The sequence below is a fragment of the Silurus meridionalis genome, chromosome 19, assembly GCF_014805685.1.
Source record: "Silurus meridionalis isolate SWU-2019-XX chromosome 19, ASM1480568v1, whole genome shotgun sequence".
Taxonomy (NCBI): domain Eukaryota; kingdom Metazoa; phylum Chordata; class Actinopteri; order Siluriformes; family Siluridae; genus Silurus; species Silurus meridionalis.
In genome coordinates this window covers 7940349-7961896 of record NC_060902.1, presented here as the reverse complement: position 1 = coordinate 7961896, position 21548 = coordinate 7940349, and the positions used below count along the sequence as shown (strand labels likewise).

The 21548-nt window shown below is 39.3% G+C and overlaps 1 protein-coding gene, 1 long non-coding RNA gene and 1 pseudogene across 2 annotated transcripts in view; 2 read left to right on the top strand and 1 right to left on the bottom strand.

Moving 5' to 3' along the window:
* Positions 1 to 14677, top strand: part of LOC124402558 (alpha carbonic anhydrase 8-like) — a 42712-nt gene extending 28035 nt beyond the window's left edge. Inside the window, exons 2-5 of the mRNA XM_046875675.1 lie at positions 9653 to 9745; positions 10568 to 10711; positions 11384 to 11470; positions 13342 to 14677. Coding sequence (XP_046731631.1) covers positions 9740 to 9745; positions 10568 to 10711; positions 11384 to 11470; positions 13342 to 13368 — 264 coding nt within the window. The 5' untranslated portion in view covers positions 9653 to 9739 and the 3' untranslated portion in view covers positions 13369 to 14677. The remainder of the gene's footprint in view (positions 1 to 9652; positions 9746 to 10567; positions 10712 to 11383; positions 11471 to 13341) is intronic.
* LOC124402553 overlaps positions 1 to 19921 on the bottom strand; it is a 311654-nt pseudogene extending 291733 nt beyond the window's left edge.
* On the top strand, positions 3634 to 5665 carry LOC124402564. Its single transcript, XR_006928750.1, has 3 exons — positions 3634 to 4576; positions 4751 to 4834; positions 4966 to 5665. It is a non-coding gene; the product is annotated as an uncharacterized LOC124402564 (long non-coding RNA).
* Positions 19922 to 21548: the final 1627 nt, after the last annotated feature.

Here is a 21548-nt window from a genome sequence, read left to right as displayed (position 1 = left end):
CCTTTTCAAAAACGTCCTCTACAGACGGAGTGCGCATGCTCGGATTGACTTTACTTTTATGCGCCGCGTTCTTCTCATATTTAGAAGGCAATCGGGTTGTTTGGATTTCAGGTGATAAATTAAACCCGAATTGGAGAAACTCTTTGCAGATACACCCCCTCTTGAAATTTCAGCATTGCATGTTTTGCAAATCGCTCTCCACACACCGCAGACATGTTGCTCTTATCCAGATAACAGTGTGCTGCTGCGCTTTTTTATTGCGTCATTACAATTGTGTTTCTGCCGTGTTGTTTCGGTGATTTAGGTATTTCCGAAAATTCTCGGTGCATCGTAATTTATGATTGGCCTCATGCCAAGGTCTGATATACCGCACAGTTTCCCAGTAGGGGCAAGCTCATTCAAGTCTTAAAAATACCGTATTGAATGTAAGCAAAGCGAACACGCACATTAAAAATCAAAACACACAAAAATCGATAAGAACGTAAGAGCCGCATGAAACCGGCCAAAGAGCCGCATGCGGCTCGCGAGCCGCGGGTTGGCCACCCTGTACTACAGTTTAAATAAAAACGATAGGGAGTTCTGGTAGCAGTCTGCCTTTCTTAGTGTTTAAGAGATCTGCTGTGCTGTACAGTGAAACAGTACATCTGATTTGTTTCTTTTTTGTAGTTAAAAATTTGATTTTTAATACATTTTTCTGATTATTTTTTAGGAAGTACAACAGTGCTCCGATAAAAGTGATGCTACCGTTATTCTTGAGCTCACACCAGACCCGGACCCAATTGTACCTGAGCTTAGAACAATCGACTGTGTAATCGTACGTTTATTTGAACATCTTTACTTGTTAATATGAAAAGTGACCAGTGTCAAGACAAAGGACACAAAAAATAAAAAAGTTACAGCAGAATTCCAATATTAAAACCAATTAAGACAAAAAGCAATTGAGTCGTTTTACTGCAGTACATTTTCAGATCTGCCAACCTTCAGAAACATTTCTGAATACCACATTACACCCCTTCGCTTTGTGTATCACTCCTCTCTGCCTTTACTTGATTCTCCTTCTAACGAGTTCTAACGCTAAGCTTTTATTCACAGCTTAACAGGAAAATGCTTGGATATGCAACAGAAGAATCTCAGTCAAGTTCAGAGTTGAGTGAGGATGAGTATATATACCAAAGACAGAAGAAGAGTCAGACAGTAGCAGTTCAGCAGAGGAAGAAAATTTAGCAAGAAAAGTCAAAGAGCATAAGAAAAGTAGGGATGATTCAAAAACATCAAGATCCCAACAATGTAAAAGAAGGCGTGTAGCATGTTCTAGTTCACTGGTGAGCATTGGAACCAAAGAATCCTCTTCATTGAACACAGACACTGGACAGTCTTCTTCATCTGACAAACATGACAGCAGAGAATCATCTTCACCTGTTAATTCAAATGTAAAGGTCATGATGCCAAAGAAGAAAACGGATGGCAGAAGCAGTTCAGTGTGGCTGGCTTAAAAGACGAGACAAGCACTTACAAAGCAGTACTTTGCACTGTTGACCCAAGATACCTGAACTCCACCACCTTCTCCACCTCTTCTCCCTGCAACCGCACCACTCTACTGCCCTCCCTCTCATTCACACACATGTACTCTGTCTTACTCCTACTGACTTTCAATCCCTGTCTCTCCAGCATGTACCTCCACCTCTCCAGGCTTTTCTCAACCTGCTCCCTACTCTCACCACAAATAACAATATCATCCACAAACATCATAGTCCATGGAGACTCCTGTCTGACCTCGTCTGTCAACCTGTCCATCACCACTGCAAACATGAAAGGGCTCAGAGCCGATCCTTGATGCAGTCCAACCTCCACCTTGAACCAGTCTGTCGTTCCTACTGCACACATCCCTGCTGTCACACTGTCCTCATACAATGTCCTGCACCACCCTCACATACTTCTCTGACACACCGGACTTCCTCATACAATACCACAGCTCCTCTCTCGGCACTCGGTACGCGTGTTCTAAATCCACAAACACACAATGCAACTCTTTCTGACCTTCTTTATACTTCTCCATCAACATTCTCAAAGCAAATAATGCATCTGTGGTGCTCTTCCTCGGCATAAAACCATACTGTTGCTCACAGATGGTAACCTCTTCTCTCAGCCTAGCTTGCACTACTCTTTTCTAAAACTTTATGGTGTGACTGATCAACTTAATATCTCTGTAGTTACTGCAGGTCTGCACATCTCCCTTATTCTTAAAGATCGGTACCAGCACACACCTTTACCATTCCTCAGGCAACCTCTCACCTTCCAAAATCCTCCACTGCCATCTCACCTAAACATCTTATCTCCATGCTTCTACTGGTATGTCATCTGGTCCAACCGACTTTGCACTCTTCCTCCTCACTAATCCTATCCACTTCCTGCTTCACTAACTCCACACCATCCAACCTTCTCTCTCTCTTGCTCTCTCTCTCTCATTTTCCCCATTCATCAGCTGCTCAAAATATTTCCTCCATCTTCTCAACACACTCTCCTCGCTAGTCAACACATTTCCATCTCCATTCTTTATTGCTCTAACTTGCAGCACATCCTTCCCAGCTCGGTCTCTCTGCCTGGCCAATCGGTACAAATCCTTTTCTCATACAGCTTCTCTCTCATATGCTTTTTCCTAGGCTTTCGCCACATCCCTCTTCACCTGCTGCAGCATCTCTTTGTACTCCTGCCTACTTTTCTCATCACTCTGTCGATCCCAATTCTGTTTTGCCAACTTCTTACTGCTTATGCTTTACTGCACTTCCTCATTCCACTACCACATTTCTCTTCCTTTCTATTTCCAGATGTCACACTATGTAACTTTCTAGCTATCTCTATGATCACTTCTGCAGTAGTTGCCCAATCATCCAACACTTTCCACCATCTTATTCTTCTTTCAGTCTTCACTCTCCTCCTCGTCTTCTTTACCTCCCAAACCATACTACAAACCACCATCTGATGCTGTCTAGCTACACTGTCCCCTGCCAACCTTACAGTCTCCAATCTCCTTCAGGCTGCATCTCCTACATAGAACATAGTTCACCTGTGTGCACCTTCCTCCACTCTGTCCCCATCTGATTCTCCTTCTTCTTAAAAAAAAGTGTTCACCACTGCCATTTATATCCTTTTAGCAAAATCTACCAACATCTGCCCTTCCATATTCCTCTCCTTAAAGCCATACCTACCCATCACCTCCTCATCACCTTTGTTCCCTTCACCTACTTGCCCATTAAAATCCGCCCCAATCACCAATCTTTCATTTCTAGGTACACCTTCTACCACTTCATCCAACTCACTCCAGAATGTTTTCTTCTCCTTCATCTCACAACCCACTTGTTGAGCATAAGCACTGATGACATTTATCATCACCCCTATAACTTCCAGCTTCATGTTCATCACCCTAACAGAAATTCTCTTCACCTCCACTACACTCTTACTGTACTCTTCCTTCAGAATCACCCCTACACCATTTCTCTTTCTATCCACACCATAATAAAACAGTTTAAACCCACCTCCAATGTTCTTGGCCTTACTCCCTTTCCACTTGGTCTCCTGAACACACAACATATCTACCTTTCTCCTCTCCATCATATCAGCTACCTCTTTCCTTTACCAGTCATTGTACCCACATTTAAAGTATCAACTCCTTCACTTCTCCTTTCCCTGCCGTCTCTGTAGACGTCTTCCTCCTCTCCCTCCCGATGATGTCAGGTGATAAGAACACCATTAGCAATGTGCAAGCCTTCAAACAAATTTGCAAAACTAAATGGAGTGTGCATGTCTCATCCGAGGCCCTCCGAAATTTGAGCGAGGCAAAGTGGAACTCTCCAACTTCTTCCCTTTGCTGAAGATGTGAAAAAAATGCATCAGTATCTTGACAGAGTAACGAGAGCCAAACTAAACCTGAAAAAAGATCCAAGTAACAAGCACTGGGCAGAAGTTGCAAAAGTGACACTCAGGTGATTCTGTTCAATTGTAGAAGGAAGGAGAAGTATCCAAGCTGTTCCTTTACATTGAGGCACACCTCACTGACTCATCCAAATGTAGCGCTCGCTCTGACAGACCTTGAAAAGAAACTGTGTAAGCACTTCCAGAGAATTGAGAGAAAAGACAAACGTGGACAAAATTCCCTTTGTTCTCACTCCTGATATCGTGACCTCAATGGAGTTACTTTTAAAGACTGGCAAAAACTTTGATGTGCCCAATGAAAACGTGTTCATGGTTGGACGACCACAAGCACTCAGTCACTTCAGAGGATCACACATTATTCGTCAGATTGCTCAAAGCTGTGAAGCAGAACACCCTGAAGCGTTATCCTCCACTAGACTTAGAAAGCACATGGCCACTATGTCCAAGGTCCTTAATTTGAAAGACAATTAAATGGATGACCTTGCTGACTTTTTAGTACACAACATCAGGGTGCATCGGCAGTACTACAGGCTACCTGAAGGTACATTACAGCTGGAGAAGATAAGTAAAGTTGGAGAGAGTTGATGAGAGACAACTATCTCATTTCAAAAAAGCAATCTAGATGAGATCCAGATTGATCCACAAGGTAAAACAGGCCTGAGTAAATAGATGTTTAAAAAAAAGATGTTTAAAAAAATCCATGTTATGATTAACAGGATATTAAACTGGTTATAGTTTATTTGATGGATGTAGCATTTTAAAAAATGATTCTACACTTATTTAGCTATAATCATTTCTCTGTGGTTGCCGTGTTTACTAGAGAGAGTACTGATGGACAGTAAAGGATCAGACTCTGAAAACGAGAAAGAAAACAATGCTTCACCTCCACCATCAAATTCTGCAGGTATGTAGTTAGCTAATGTAGGGAATGATGGGAAAGCTAGAGATAAAATTTTACTGGAAGAAAACAATTAAGTGCTTAATGATATTTAGTTCTTATTGAATCATTTGATGAAAGAGCTTTTTATTATACAGACAAATCAAAGACGACGACTCCTGAAGTTTGACAAGACAAAAGTCATCACCCGGCTAAGGTTAAAACTATTTTGATATTGAAAACATCTGGGAATGTTGTACTTGTAAAGAAAGTGCATTCTGTTTAGGGATTTTATGATTGGAACCAATTGATTATAACCAATTCCCAGTGCAGGAATTTGTGCTTAAGACCATGTAAAGGTGACGTGTATATAAATATGCCAGATTTACAACTATGCAAGCGAGCATTTTAGCACAAATGTGTCTAAAACTGTACAACAATGAAAGTCAAACTAAATATTGTGTATTTTACTGATACGTTATGACAGGGGCGTAGCCATCATTTCAAAAGTGGGGGGGGACAAAATGTCTAGTGTTACACATTGGTACTCTAAGGTAGTAGTGTGTACCTTTTTGAGTATAAAGTACAAAGATGTCCTTATAATGGTATTAAAGTATATTGTTTACATATTTCACATTGTATTTTGTGTATGCACAGTACATGGCACACAGTAATGAAGACTTGCACATTCAAATAATACTTCATTTTGTTCTATTCTACAGTCCATGTTTCAGGAATAAAACAAGTAATTAAAAACAAACTATTGAAAGAAAATATGTATTGAACTCAACTAACAAACATGTCAAGACCCAATATCAATTATATAATGAGATGAAATAAACATTTAGTGTCACTTCTTTTAAGCTTCCTGACTGGTTTGTTTAAAAGTAGTAGCTTTTTACACAGTGTTAAAGCGAACATATATCTCAATACATAAAGCTACTTAAAACTGCCAAAACGTAAAATTAGTGCAATAATAAAAGCGCACCCCATAAAATAAAGATCAGTTCCTATCAGCATACTGTAACGTTCCCAGCGTTTGAGCTTATCGCAACCGAATGTTTGCTCCATTAAAACCTCAACATGTCACGAACACACACTCTACACTAAAAAAGTGAGGGGCGCAATTAACAGTTTTAAGGGGGGTATGCAAGACAGAATTTTGGGCCCCATATATATATATATATATATATATATATATATATATATATATATATATATATATATATATATATATATATATATATATAAATCATAAAATAATTTGTATTGTTAAAGAAATGTAATAATTTGCTATTGCATAATATGTTACAATATAAATGATATAATGAATATAAATGAATAAAAATGATTTTAATTTTTTAATAAAACATTCTCAAAAAAACAAATGTATAAAGGAAGAGAAATGTAACATATCAACCGACTAAATATAACAACGAGCTTCTAAACACATTTTAACTTATGCAGTCTGTAGACAAACCTCATGTGTTTAATTTTATTCATGAGTAAACACTCTCTAAGTCAAAAAATAAATAAACATTTTCATCCTACTTTCAGTAAAACATTCCATTAGAGAACACATTAAAACGTGCAAAACAACACCGTAAGCTACAAACAAAATAACTCTCGTTAAATTCATTGTCTTTTTTCTCTGTTTTTTCAACACTCATCTTCAGAGAAATATATTTTCCCACCCATTTTCAGTAAAACATTAGTACATTTAATTTGGGCGGTAGCAATAAAGAAATATAAAACGTAAAAGATGCACAACACCGGAAGCTTATACAGAACGGAATAACTTGTAACAGTAATTATAAGTCTTGTTATCATAACACTTGGAAATAGCTTATAAAAAAAAACACGATGGCCTAATATATTTTTCGGAAAGACCCAATTTGTAAGAGAGTTTTAAAATTTTTTTTACCTCTTACTTTTTTGAGTTTTCGTTTTTGGGCACCAGACAAATGCTTCTTTCGGTCCATCGTTACATTTTGCATCAACGTCATGCGTGCTGGTTGAGGAGCGTCACGCAGCACTTTAACAATAGTTTAATTTTATTTACAGGGAATTTATTTTATTTCACCAGTGTTATTATTTGAAATATGTGTGTATGTAATTTTAATTGTTGATTGTGGGGCCCCCTAGCGTTCTCTTAGGCCCATATGCCTGGCATACTCTGCACCCCCCCTAACGGCGCCCCTGATTAAAGTAAGGGGGACGAATTTACTTTTTATAAAAAGTGCCGGGTACATGTCCACCGCGTCCCCCGTGTAATCTACGCCCCTGTGTTATAAGTCACTTATCACAGTTGCTACCAGTTTCAATGTAGGCACCTGCAGCTTATAGACAGGTGTGGCTTATTTATGTTCAAAATAAAAATCTTTGTCAAATTCAGTATGTGTGGCTTATATTTGGGTGCGCTTAATAGTCCGGAAATTACGGTAATTAGTTTTATTTTATTCAGGATCTTCAAAAAACCCACAAAGAAAGTGGTCTACAGAGGAGATCCAGGCTGTGAAAAAAGACTCTGATGGACTACATCAGTTCTGGCAAGGTTCCTGTTAAAGCCCAGTGCATGAAGTGCATTGTAATATTCCCAGCAACACTTCAAGGGAGAGGTTGGGAGGCAGTAAAATGTGATGTTAAAAATCGTATTGATTACATGAAGTGAAAAATGTAAAGGTGAAAAGCCTTTACTGGATGTTTTTTTTTTTTTTTTTCCCCAGTATGTTTGTTGAAGGCAACAGGTTCAAAAACATTTCAGTTCAAGTTGCTTACAAATAAATGTTAAAGAGAATTAAGATTCACAGATTCTTGTTTTTGTGGGTATTGCTCAAATGTCCAAACTTTTTAGGTGGTTGTTAATCAGGGTTGTACATCAAATATCTCCTACTTCTACCTAATATTGATAGATATATTATATAGCAATATATCTTGCAACACGGTTGATCACATGCATGTTCTGTTTTAATTTAAATAGATTCCAGTGTGCCCAGATCATTATTTATCATAGACCATAATGGTGTTAATGAAAATGAACATGTTTGTCATATAACATGAGTGTTGTAGATTTCAAAATGTGGAACTTTTCAGAATCTCAGAATTGAAGAGAATTAGATGTGTTAAACAGGATGTGGGGTAAGGATTTTTTACTGTATACATTCTTAAAAATGGTCTATTCAAATACAAGAGATAATGGGAAATAGTGAAATGCAAAATAAAAAAATAAATAAAAGCAGTTAAAGTCTCCCCTTTAAACAACTCTTTAGTTATAGTCTGAACTTAATCTTCATTGTTAATTTTTTACAGTTATAATTGCATATACATTGGATAATCTGAAGATAATTGACACCTAGAGGTGGTTGGTGGTAAGACAAAATAGGGACGCCCCACCAGAATAGAAAAAAACAGACAAAAATTTAGCTCTCTAAACTTGTGTATTTCTGATAATAAAGATGATTTTTTTGGAACCAAAAAAATCCAAAAGAGACGTCTGACTTAAAATTGTGGCCTTAATGTAATTAGAAATCCCTGTCCCCGGTTGGAAGCAACCATCCATTTTAAATGAAAATATATTCTCCAAGAGGCCTGTAGGTGGCGATATCAAAGCAGGTATACCAGCCAGAAGCCACAGCTGAAAATGGAGCTCGTCAGATACCTTCAGTTGGAGGTAACTAAACAAACACTGCACGTTTCAAGTCTTTAGTTATAGTCTTAAAAATATAAAAGTTTTTTAAATATCCCTAATGTGTCTGAAGGTGTGGGATGAACTTTTGCAAGTTAGCAAAGTAAAAAACGGCTAATACCAGTGTCTTTCTTGCTAAATAGCTAATGAGAGACAATTCGCCCTCGTTTTTTTTTTTTTTAAATATAGAATTTAATACTTTTCTTAATCGCAGTAACTTTAATGGTTTTTATAAAAAAAAAAAAAAAAAAAGCATGTAAATAGAATCATAACAACGTCAGGAATTGTCGAGTAGCTTGAAAGTAAACAAAACAGAAGACATTTTAACTGGTTTTGCTTGTTTTAATTAAACGTCATTTGTATTATTCCTGATTTATAAATATGTTCCGAAAGTATTTAGTTAACCGTAATATTTAAGCCAGTGTTAACGTTTTTGCACATGCTCACGATACAGATAAATAACCTATATAGAACAGTGGTGTGAAATAAGATGTACAATCATTTCTTCAGTGTAAATCAAGTGCATTGCAGTCATGCCACATTAAAAAGCATTTCACTGCCCAGTAACAACCATAAGCTTTACTCAAGGCAGAGAATCAGAGAAGGTCCTAAAAGCATCATTATCTGATAAGCAGTCCTATTTTTTTTTTTACTTTGCCAGAAATGTGATAAAATCTGAAAATCTATTTGTATGTAGCACAAGGTGCATTAATGTTCAAAACTGTGACTTCAAAAGGTCACGTCAAAAGGCTGTACATGTACAAGATTATGTTGTGATTAGGATTTTTCCTTGCAAATTAACAAAAAGAATAAGAATTTGGATGTTTATTCAGATTTGACTGCAGATAAATAAAAGTTAGTTTTTTTATTAAACCATAACAGACTGAAAATTTAAATTTAATGCTTGTTTATTTTGGTTTTTGTAGTTATGGTCCTGTTTAGATTTTTGTATTTTTATTTTTGGCTACAGTGTCATTACTAAGCCTTCAAAACATAACCTAAACAAATGTAAAAGATTTCTAAATAGCAACTCTGTATGAAACTAATCATAACAATAAATGAATATCTGTAGGGAGCACATGTAGTAGTTGTGTGTTGCTTTGCATAAATTTGTGCTTGATGAAATACATATTTTCTTGCATCTATGGTGGTGTTTGTAGTAGCTGAGCTGAAGCAGGAATGTGCTATCCGGGGACTGGATATTAAGGGTAAGAGAGATCTGATTGCCCAGCTGCAGGTGTACATCAATGATGGTATGTATGTGTGTGGAACTGCATCTCTTATGTTATATCTTAATTCACATTCGGGGAGGTTTATTTCTATGTAAGATGGTTGTGTTTGGTTGCAGATTAACTCCTGTGCCTTTTTAGTTTTATCACTCCAGTTCAAACACCAACTGGCTGAATGAAAGTCATGTTATTAACTGTAGATTAATTTTATAATGCTTATATAAGAATAAATGACTACTTGATATTGTGTGTCTAAACACGAGGTAATAAAGTTAATATTAGATGTTGTAGCTGTAGCATTGTCAGCAAAGTTGATAAAAATGTGTTTGAAAGTGTTTTAATTGGTACATTACGCTGTATGTTACCTTTTAGTCTGTGCATAGTGATGAAACTAAGTAAAACTAAAATTACCGAACACTAGGATTCTTTAGATGTTTTCTGTCATGTGAGGGGAATGAAGATAGTGTCAGCTACACAAGCACAAAGATTTACGTAGTTAAAATACTACGTAAATCTAAATTTTTGCATTTGCATTATTATTATATGACCTCAGTAAACCATATAATAATGCAAATGTAAAAATCTTAGTCAAACTGTTTGGGTGAACATTTTAAAACTGAAGTTATCTAAGCAGGTTAACCATAACCTTTGTGTTTATGATGCAAAAATACTGTTTTTATAGGATTACTGTACTTATATAGGGAGCACATAAAGCATATCCTGAAATGTTTATAACATTAAAAAAAAAAAACTTTAGGAGATTTAGTAGTTTTAACTTCAGCATTCAGTTAAATTACGCACAGTCCTTGAGTAAAGCTTTGTTAAAGGCAAATACATTTTGTTTAGGAGGCAGCAGCACCCGAGGCAGAAGCTCCAGGAGAGGCACCCGAGGCAGAAGCTCCAGGAGAGGCACCCGAGGCAGAAGCTCCAGGAGAGGCACCCGAGGCAGAAGCTCTAGGAGAAGTACCCGAGGCAGAAGCTCCAGGAGAGGTACCCGAGGCAGAAGCTCCAGGAGAGGCACCTGCACCTGACACATATGTATATTTCCCTGAACAAGACCAATAACATCGTTTGCAATTCCCGTTATAGTTCTTTCTGTATTTATGCCAATTTTGTACAGTCTTGTTTTGTCCAGCAGACGGTGCTGTATCTGTATTTTCTTGAAGTGTTACAAACTCGGTTCATGTTAATGTACTGTGCAATTACTGCATATGCATAATACATTGAATATTTTTCAATGCATATAAATGCATGTAAGTAACCTAAGTAATTTTTATTTATTCAACCTTAAAGCATGTGAGATTTAAAAAAAAAAAGTATTTTCCGTTACGATTTTAAATAGAACCCCATTTCAGTATCTTTAGTGTGTGTAATGATTTTTATTATGAACAAACCAACTCCTTTAATAACTATCATATTTTGGCTAGCCAAACTGCAAAACGGCCAGTGTATCCGGGGTTCAACATTCCAACCAAACAGGAGTCTTATCTCGAAGCCATTTGAAGAATAAATTCAGCAGATCCCCTGCTTTTCTGGAAAGAAAATGTACAACCACACTGGCCATTTCTAGAAGGATTCTTTGACTCCCCGGCAGTCTTTTCCGCTGTGGTAATGGACGCCCTCTGTGATCTTGCCCTCCCCTCTGACTCTCTTTTCTTACAGTATGCAGATGATTTCCTGGTCTCTGAGGACCTCTGTGAACAATCCTCCCTGTGCCTCCTGCATCATCTGGCAAGAAAAGGATTCAAGGTATCCAAAACCAAACTTTTTTCTTTAAACGTTTTGTAGAACCACTGTGAAATACCTAGGGTTCGAACTTTCTCAAGGCAGCAAACGGCTCTCTAAAGATCGTGTACAGATCATTCTTAACACAAGGCGTCCCTCCACAAAGCATGCTTTCATGGCTTTCTTTGGACTGAATAACTATTAACTACTACACAACAAACGTCTCCGCTCTGCAATCTCACACAACGATCCTTTGCAGCACCCACTAACGTGGACACCTGAGATGAATGAGGCGTACGAGGCTTTGCGGTCAGCTTTGTGTTTAGCCCCGGTCTCGGACTGTCGATCTATCAAGGTTTTTCACCTTTATGCGTGTGAACAGGACGAAACTGCCTCTGCTGTCTTGGCGCAGGAGCATGCATTTCTGTCCAAAACACTTGACACCGTGGCTCAGGGTTTACCTGCGTGTCTTCGTGCGGTTGCTGCCTGTGCTGTGATGGTCCAAGACGCTGAAAGATTTGTGTTGTCTCATCCTATGGTCTTGCACTCTCCACATCAGGTGAAACAGGTCCTTCAGAACTTGCACACAACACATGACAGCTCAAAAAAGATCCGGCTATAAAACTATCCTTTGCTAGACCAGTAATTTGGAAATCAAGGCCACCTCCTCTTTCGACACTTTTGGTCATGCACTTGCTCGTTTGATTAATGCACAAGAAGACACACTGCACAACACCACACATGATTGCTGCTCCGAGGTCATTCACTCCACTAGTATACGCCCAGATTTGTCTTCCACTCCTTTAGACAGGGGTGAGTCACTTTTTGTGGACGGCTCATGTTCGAAGCCATATGATGGTAAATTTCTGTGTGGTTACTCTGTCTGTTCCTTACCTGATGTCCCTGTTGAAGCTTACTCTTTGCCTTATTCTTCTGCACAGGCCGCTGAACTCTTCACCTTGACTCGTGCATGTGTCCTTTCTGAATGAAAAGATGTCACAATCTACACTGACTCCCGATATGCCTTTGGGATTGTGCACGATTTTGGCCGCATCTGGCAATCCCGTGGTTTCCGCTCGGCTAAAGGGAAATCCATGTCTCATTCGTCCTTAGATCAGAACCTTATCACTGCTTGCTGTCTTCCTTGCACACTGGCCATCATCAAAACAAAAGCCCATTCTTATGACAACAATGTAGAAGCTAAAGTCAATTCCTTGGCTGACAAAGTGGCAAAAAGTGCGGCACAAGCTCAGGTGTTTTTCCCCACTTTTAGCGCTCCTATTAACACCTGTCTCCTTTCCTCCGCTCTCATTACCGATTTACATTTGCTTGGTACAGTGCAGATTTTCGCCTATGCCTTCCATCTCACTGTGTTCTTTTCCTCATGCGTGAGTTTCACAGTGTTACACATCGCGCACGAAGGGGGGTGAGGGAAGATATGAACCGATTTTTTGTGTAGCTAACTTAAACTGCATGATAGACTCGATTCTATCTGGGTGTCTGATCGGTGCCCAGAATTAAATCCCAGAATATCATCACTAAGAGAGCAGCGAAACACGACGGCCTCCCACTACTACCCACTGCTCCATTCTCTGAATGGCAGATTGACTTCACTTTACTGCGAAGGTAACGCAGAACTTATGTAAATACTTATCCCTTTCATGGCGTTTCCATATGTGGGAGATGCTGTGCTGATTAAATCTTTAAAACCCGATGATTGGGTGAATGCAAATATGAGGGCAGAAATAGTCGCGATCATATGCACAGGTGTATTAACTGGCCTTTTTCCACAGTGGATCCATGCTACCAGAATCAAGAAAAGTCCCACTTGAAGTGATCCCTCTTAATTGTGTGTACATGTACCCTGTGTATCACTATTTTTCTTTATGTTACAGAAGCAAAGCCTTATGACATCCCCATGAGTTTTATTGGAGACGTGTATCGTTCCCTTCTGTCATCATTCTTCGTGGTCCAGTGACAGCTCCTCAGACCCTTCTGTGCTGACTCTTCGGGCATCCTCACAACTGCAGGACGTGTCAAGGGAAGCTGCGAGGAACGGAACAACAACCTCTTATTAATAAAGAAAGTAACACAACCAGTGACCGATATGGTTGTCCTTCTTCTCCTAATCACCTGGGATACCTGCCCATGCTCACCCACACGACAACACCTTCTGGCAATACGCCAACTGGACGGCTCATCAACACACAGCAGGTCCATGCTATGTCTGTCAGCGCCGTACATTTCTATGATAATTCCGACTGTCATTGTTTTCCTGTTACTATGGTAGGTAGGTACTATGCCTATTTGGACCATGTATTTTTCAGTGTATCCAGCAATACAGGTAGTCGTGGATTTACGACCACAATTGGGACCGACAGACCGGTCGTAACACGATTTGGTTGTAAGTAGAGTAGGCTATATGTACAGTACTGTGAAATTATGCCGGAAGCTGGTACGCACTGTCGTATGCTGCGGCTCGCGATTGTGGTCATAATGTCGAGCGGTCGTTATTTGCATAGGTTGTGAGTCAACGACTACCTGTAATTCACCAGTATGCTTTCTGGTTATCAATCTGTCCCTCGTGTTTCTGAATATTATCCTATTCCTATGTGTCATGTCTGATTGATTGTTTAAGATGTGATTTATTCATTCTTATTTATCATGGATAAAATGGGGGAATTGTAAGATATCCTTGATCACTAATCCCAGATTAGGTTGACCCAGAACACTCAGTTCTTGTCTTTATCCTCTCTTCATACGCTTACGCTGTGAGAAAACCCAAACTGTCATTTTTTGGTATGGCTAACCTGCGTTTTGTTGCGTCTGCTAAACGAATAACATGACCAGATGTGAAGTTATCATCATCAACCGTTTTTATGTTCTCACAATATGTTAATATGTATTTTGTCGCCATTAGTAGTTATAGTAATTTTGTTGTGTGCTTTTAGAATAACTTTTTTGTAAGCTTCTGTTCACCATACCCTGAACTATCTTTTGGTGGCACACACAGTGGTTCCTGTATTTCTGTTTTAGGCTTATCTTTTGCAGGCTCAGCATAACCTTGTGGAGTTGTCTCTCCTAACTTTCTCTTCTGTTCACACACACACACACACACACACACACACACACACACACACACACAGCTGGCAGCCCACCCCCTTTCTCTCCTTCTCTTCAGAAGTATATCTTCATGTGTGAGACAATAAACTTTGGAACTTCTCTCTGAAAGACTGATTTGTGCGTTTTCATTGAGACTTCCCCGTATAGGTAGGAGAGCAGAGATCGAAAGGCTGAATACAAGGGTATCCTGCCCACGCGACAGAAGAGAATCCTGCCCAAGCGGCAGGGGATAAAACACTTCCTTACACGGGCTTACCAGAGTTTAGTTGTTTATATTCCTCTGGAAAGCTGTCTTGTTGAATTTTACGGAAGAGGAGATGTTCTGCTGTCACATAGTCCTTAGCTGTAGGTAAACTAGATAGATTTAAATCACTTTGATGGTGTTGAACTGTGGCTTGTAATGTCCAACCAAGTCTAGTTCTGATTGCTGCTGGTACTCCAGGGGGCCCAAGGCATACAGGCTCATTAGGTGTTATAAGATGTGGATGGTCTGCTTCGATCAAAAGGAGGGGTTGTATTTTACCAATGTGCTGTAAAGGATTGTCCTTAAGGTGTTGGTATCTATTAGGGCTGTGCAATTAATCGCAATCGCAAAAAAATGTGCGATTTAAGCACATGCGATTTCTAAACCGCATAAGGCTGCGATTTTATCTATTAATTTATTTATATTTTTATTCAGAATACGTTCTTGTGCGCATGTTTTTAAGACGTTAACCAATCAGAGCTCACACAGCGCACGACGAAGCTGAGCGGAAAAACCAAATCGGCGAGCGGGAGGAAAGAACATAAAATATGGATGCAGGTCAAAATAAAAATGATTTGGTGTCAAAGAGAAATTCAACGTCAGTCGTTTGGGAGTATTTTGGATTCAGGAGAGAGGATGTCACAGAGCAAGGTAATTTGCAAGACTTGTGGAATGATTATTCCAACGAAACAGAGCAATACTACAAATCTGTTCCAACACTTAAAACAGCGCCATAAAAAACTGCATGATCAATGCATGTCGACAAAGTCCATCGAAACAAACAAAAGCACACATCGAAGCCAGCCCGAACAGATTGAACAAGCATACATTGTTCAAGCATTTGCAAGCGCCATGCCTTATGAGAAAGGATCAAAACGGCACAAAGAAATTACCGACGCAGTCACCTATTATATATGCAAAGATATGATGCCTGCGCACATCTTTAGTAAAGACGGCTTCCAAAGACTAATACAAACACTAGACAAAAGATACCAGCTGCCATCTTGCACTCATTTCACACGATTTGCTATTCCCGAAATGTATGAGAAATGTAAGGCGGGCGTTGAATACGAGCTCAAGCAGGTGAAATACTACGCCACGACCACAGATATGGTGGACATGCTGGTTTTTCTTGCAAAAAACCTTTAAGAGAGCAATCTGTTTTTTGGTTTTGATTTCTGTTAGTTTTTATTTATTGTTATGACTGGAGTTGAGGTTAGTTCATCTTAATTTATTTCATGTCTGTTTTTAAGACAATTTATTACAGTTTTGTTTATCAAGCAGTTAGTACTACTGTACAGTTATTAAATGTGTGCACTAAAAAAACAGTTTTGAAGTTTATTTATTATGACTGGAATTTAGTTTAGTTAATCTTAATTTATTTTATGTTGTCTGTTTTAAAGACAATTTTACTACAGTTTTGTTTATTAAACTATTATTACTGTTATTTTATATAATTTATAAATGTTTTGTTATGCACTTCTTGTGAACTGAATACATTTAGGAAAAGCATGTTTAAAAAAGTTTGAAAAAGCAAAAACAATTGTCAAAATCGCGAAGAAAATCGCAATCGCAATATTCATTCAGAAAATCGCAATATGATTATTTTGTCCGTATTGCACAGCCCTAGTATCTATATGGGAGTGTTGCAATGGGATGCGAGTGCTCAGTCAAACCTAAGTGTTCAGAGGTGAAGGCATTCTGGATCTGGTGGCTTCGTTGGGGCTGCGATATAGAGCGTACTCTAAAGGAAACTGCTTCTTGACATCTTGTCCAATTGTTCTTAATATTAAATCTTCCTTCTGTTCTTGCAGCCCTAGTTTCTGAACTGCAGCTGAGAGTAGCATAGTCGTTTTGGACCAGTCATCGAGTACTGCATAAGAGTTCAGGGCTCGATTTTTATGTTGTAATACAACAGGAATCACTTTTAGCAGAACACGCTTGGAACCTTCTGACCTGTCTAGATAAAGGGTTTTGTTCATAGAACTCACTAGACAGGTACTCTCCTTTTGAGGTCAGCTATTAACGCAGGAAACGACAGGGTTTCTTTAGGGTACAATTTTTTAGCTAAGTGTGATCGTCCACATTTCCAACAACGCTTGTTGTCTGTGATCATCTGCTCTGTACTAAACGCCTGGGAAGTGGTGCATTGGCGTGAGTAATGTTCAGTACTGTTACAGTATAGGCACAGAACTCTGATCTGTTGAGATCCCCGTGCTGGCTCGGGCTGATGCGAGGGCGTCAGCACCTGAGTAGCTGCTTCTGGGGTTCGGTCAGCTCCATGCAGGACAGAAGCGAGTTTATGCTTCGCTGCTGGTCCTGGTTTGGGCCGCACCGTAGTGCCGCATCTCCCTCAGAACCTAATGACTTCAGGAGACCCACGAGAGCTTGGATTTGGAGGGCAAACAGATCGAAACTGGCTGCATCTCCAGGTTGGACATCAGGGGCATCCATGACTGCTGCTATCTTAGTTATGCTAACTGATAATGTAGTCCGTATCTGTCATTAAGTGCATAGTGTCTGTGTATGGCCAAGAGGAATTTAAAAATTAATCTGCTATTAGGCAAGCCTCTGGAAATTTGAGGTGTTCTACTCGCAGAGCTCAGATGCATCATCAGGGAGAATGTTATCAAGGGCTAAATTTAAATGAGCGAACTCGACAGGGTCAGGACGTGTGAAATTTGGAATTGTTGGATTATGATCGGCATCAGGCTGTGGGCTTGTCCCGCAGGCACATGCATCTGTTTCTGACTTTAAGGGACTCTAAGTGCCACTTGGGGTCTGCAGGGTGTAGGCCGCCAAATATAGGGCACTGTCTCTGGCACCACTGCCGCAGGTGGTTTATTGATAGTTCCGGGCAATGGGACTGGAGTCTCTATGACCCGCTGTGGTCTAGGAGCTAGCAGAGCTGCCTGCGTATTTACTGTTAAATTCTGCATATCCTTATGGAGGATTTTAAATTGTCGGAATTCCTCTTGAAAGGCCACTTGATCTTTATACAGTTGCCCAGAGGTGGCAAAAGTACATACAGTCGAACCCACTTATCTCAAGCTCGGTTAACTCGCCAACCCTTTTAAGTCGACGTTTTTGAAGTGGAACCGTGAAATTCTTGATTTGTCTTAGCATTTTTTTAATCGGAGGTTTTAATTTCGCCTCTTTTATATTTATTTATTTATGTACAGTGGAACCCGGTTATCTCGCCCTCGGTTACCTCGACAACCCTATTAAGTCGACGTTTTTGAAGTGGAACCGCCAAATTCTCGCTTTGTCTAAGCATTTTTTATCGGTTATGTCTTTTTTTATGTCGCCGAATCCTGATATCTCGAGCACAAGGGGGGGAAAAATTTGCCATTTAACGTCGGTTATCTCGGTGCAGCCGCAGAAAAACTCGCGAAAGTGGCAGAAAAATCAAGGCTTACAGCTGCTACAGGTGTTGTATTGTATACTGGTGAATCTCTGCTGTTAGTTAGTGCACATATGCCTTTGTTGTTAAATGTTATGCGACGAACGGGAGGCGAAAGCCGCGCTTGGCGGCGCGGAACGTGTGATGACCATCCAAAATCATCGAATAAACACCGGCAGGATCGGGGGGGAATCCGTAGTGCGCTTTGGGAAGAAAAGAGCAGCCGGTGGGAAGGCACGTACCGGGATACACATGAGCGATAACAACGACCGCCGTGAACCAACATATACCAACAATAACAGACAGTGAGAGTGTGGAAGTTTAAATAGGAGCTGGTGATGATGCTAAACGAGCACCATATGTGGGCGATTGAAGCCGGGAGCTTCAGAGAAAGCGGCCGAGAAAACACCTGACAGATAAACATGTACTGTATGTACATGTTAGCATGCCTTCATCAAACAAATCGCGGCAACGCTGTTGTGTAAAAAACCCCTTCAAAAACACGTGCATGCACATTCTCATTTATTAACGCACATCATGTACATAAAGAAATTTCAAGCACGTTAATATACTGCCGCCATTTTGATTTTCGTTTATCTCGATCATCGGTTACCTCGATGCTTTTTGGCACCCCCCTAGGACATCGACATAACCGGGTTACACTGTACTTACATTTTTTATAACAATGGTAAAAACAGAAATAAGCACTGAATTGATAGCGCTTTAATAAAATTTGTGCTGTTTAAAAGAATTGTTATTTTGACAGCCTAATATATATAAATAAATACAAGACGAATAAAAAACTTTGTTACCTGATGAATGTGTCCAGCCTGAACATCCACATATAGAACACAAGCAGAGAAAAGATGATGATGATAATGATGATGATGATGATGATGATCAGGAAAGTTTCTGTTCTCAGTCATGTTTACATCACTGACTCCCTCTGTCTTTACTTCTTGTTGCTTTCTGCCCTGCTCATCCTTAGCTGTAAAAAGTAGAAAGTACAGATATTTGTGCAAAAACGTAATGAGTAAAAGAAAAAAGTTGTCTGAAAAATAAATAGTACTGATACCAAAAAATCTACTTAAGTACAATAACGAAGTATTTGTGTTACCCATGAAATGATAACATTAAATTAGATTTTGTCTTTATTCCTCTTTTATTCCTCTCGTGCTGAACAATATTCACATATGGTCGTTGTCGTTGTTGTAGTTCAATTTTTGTTGAGTACTTTGTGCACATTCATGTTTATAGGCGTGTGTGTGTGTTAGTGATGGGAAGTCCGATTCTTTTTTGTGAATCAGTTCTTTAAGACAGTTCGTTTCAATGAACCGGTTAAAAAAACGGTTCACCAGTTCTTTTACGTCCTTACGTCTTGACGTCATGCATATCCAAATATCATCTCGGCGGATGAACATACACACTAAACACATTTAAATAAAGTCATGTCTATTGCATGAGGGCATATAGCTTATCTGTTTAAATTAAATTATCATCATCTTAGAACTGTTCCTTACATTTACGTTTTGCACTAAATCATCCAATACAGGCACTGATGTGCAAAACGTAGATGTTTTAAATTGTTAGTAAAAAAACTTACTTTTCATTTAAGTCCTCAGTTCACCTGTGCTCATATATCAGCAGCACAGCACCAGCCTTTACAGTATGTCGAACGCATCTGATTCGGAGTCTAAAAAGTGTGTGTGTGTGTGTGTGTGTGTGTGTGTGTGTGTCAGACAGCACGCGTACTGCTCGGTAGGTCGCGCATGCTCAGTATCAACAATTCGTTGGTATCAGTAGTATGTCGGACGTGTCAAACCAGTTCAAATGAACGATTCGTTCACGAACCGGACATCACTAGTGTGTGTGTGTGTGGTCAAACTGTAAAACCAAATAGATTCACAAATTACAATCCAGTATTGTTTACATCACCAATTAAATTTCTATAAACATTCAAACATCAGCTTTAGATATTAAGCATTAAATTATATGCTTATAAATCAAGATATAATAATCCCTATAATGCTAATATCACAAATTATCATGAAAAATTACGTATACGCACCAAGCATTATCACGTTTCTAGAACAGTCTCTGTGTACAAACGCATACTAAACTTTCTTTACCAACTATAAGCAACATATATTGCATGAATATTTCAACAAGCAATATAAAAAAGAAAACAGTAAATGTCTACACAAACATTAAACCAGAAGTGTATAACATTAGCCGTTTAGGCGCTACGGCGCTAATCGCAAGTAGTTTACATAACATATCAGAAACTATCAATTCACTTATAACAACATGTGAATTACTCACCACGCTGGAAATATAGTTTTAAATGATAGATTCAAACTGGAATCTTTATAGAAGTTCAGTGAGGTTTTAACATTAGAACAACATGCATTTCTCTCTCTTTTTTTTTTTAAAGCTAACACATGTGCTCCCAGAATCCGTGTCCTTAAAGGGGCAGCACCCAACAATTAGTACTGCGTTACGTCCCACCTCTGAGCAACAGTATGTTTTAATGTCAAGGAAGAGCACCACAGATGCATTATTTGCTTTGAGAATGTTGATGAGAAGTATAGAGAAGGTCAGAAGGAGTTGCATTGTGTGTTTGTGGATTTACAGAAAGTGTACGACAGGGTGGAGAGAGGAGAGGTAATGTTTGAGGAGGTCAGGTGTGTCAGAGAAGTATGTGAGGGTGGTGTAGGACATGTATGAGGACAGTGTGACAGCAGTAAAGTGCGCAGTAGGAACCACAGACTGATTCAAGGTGTATTAGTACATATTCATTGCTGATTTCTTTCGGCTTCTCCCATTAGGGGTCGCCAGAGCGGATCATCCATATTGATAATCCGCATGTTTGATTTGGCACGTTTCTACGCTGGATGCCCTTCCTAACGCAACCCTCCCCATTTATCCGGGCTTGGGACCGGCACTAAGAGTGCACTGGCTTGTGCAACCCTAATGGCTGGGGTCGGTTACCTGACCGGAGATCGAACCCGTGCCGCAGTGGTGAGAGCTCCGCATCCTAACCACTGGACTACGTCTTTTTACGTTAACCACAACTTAAGTCTTTCTGGTGTTGTGTTAAAATAGTTTAAAAGAAGCAGGAACAAACAAGTTAATGGATTTATAACACCACAGTCTTGAAATGCTCTAGTCACTTAGATCAAATGCAAGAAAACATCTGAGAACCAGGAATCTGTCTGTTCTCAGGTGGAGGCCTCATCTTTCCATAGTTTGGTCTCACTCAAGTCAGGCCTCACTTCTTTCTTTTTTTTTATTAATTTTATCTTCCCTTAAACTGTAACATGATATTTGTT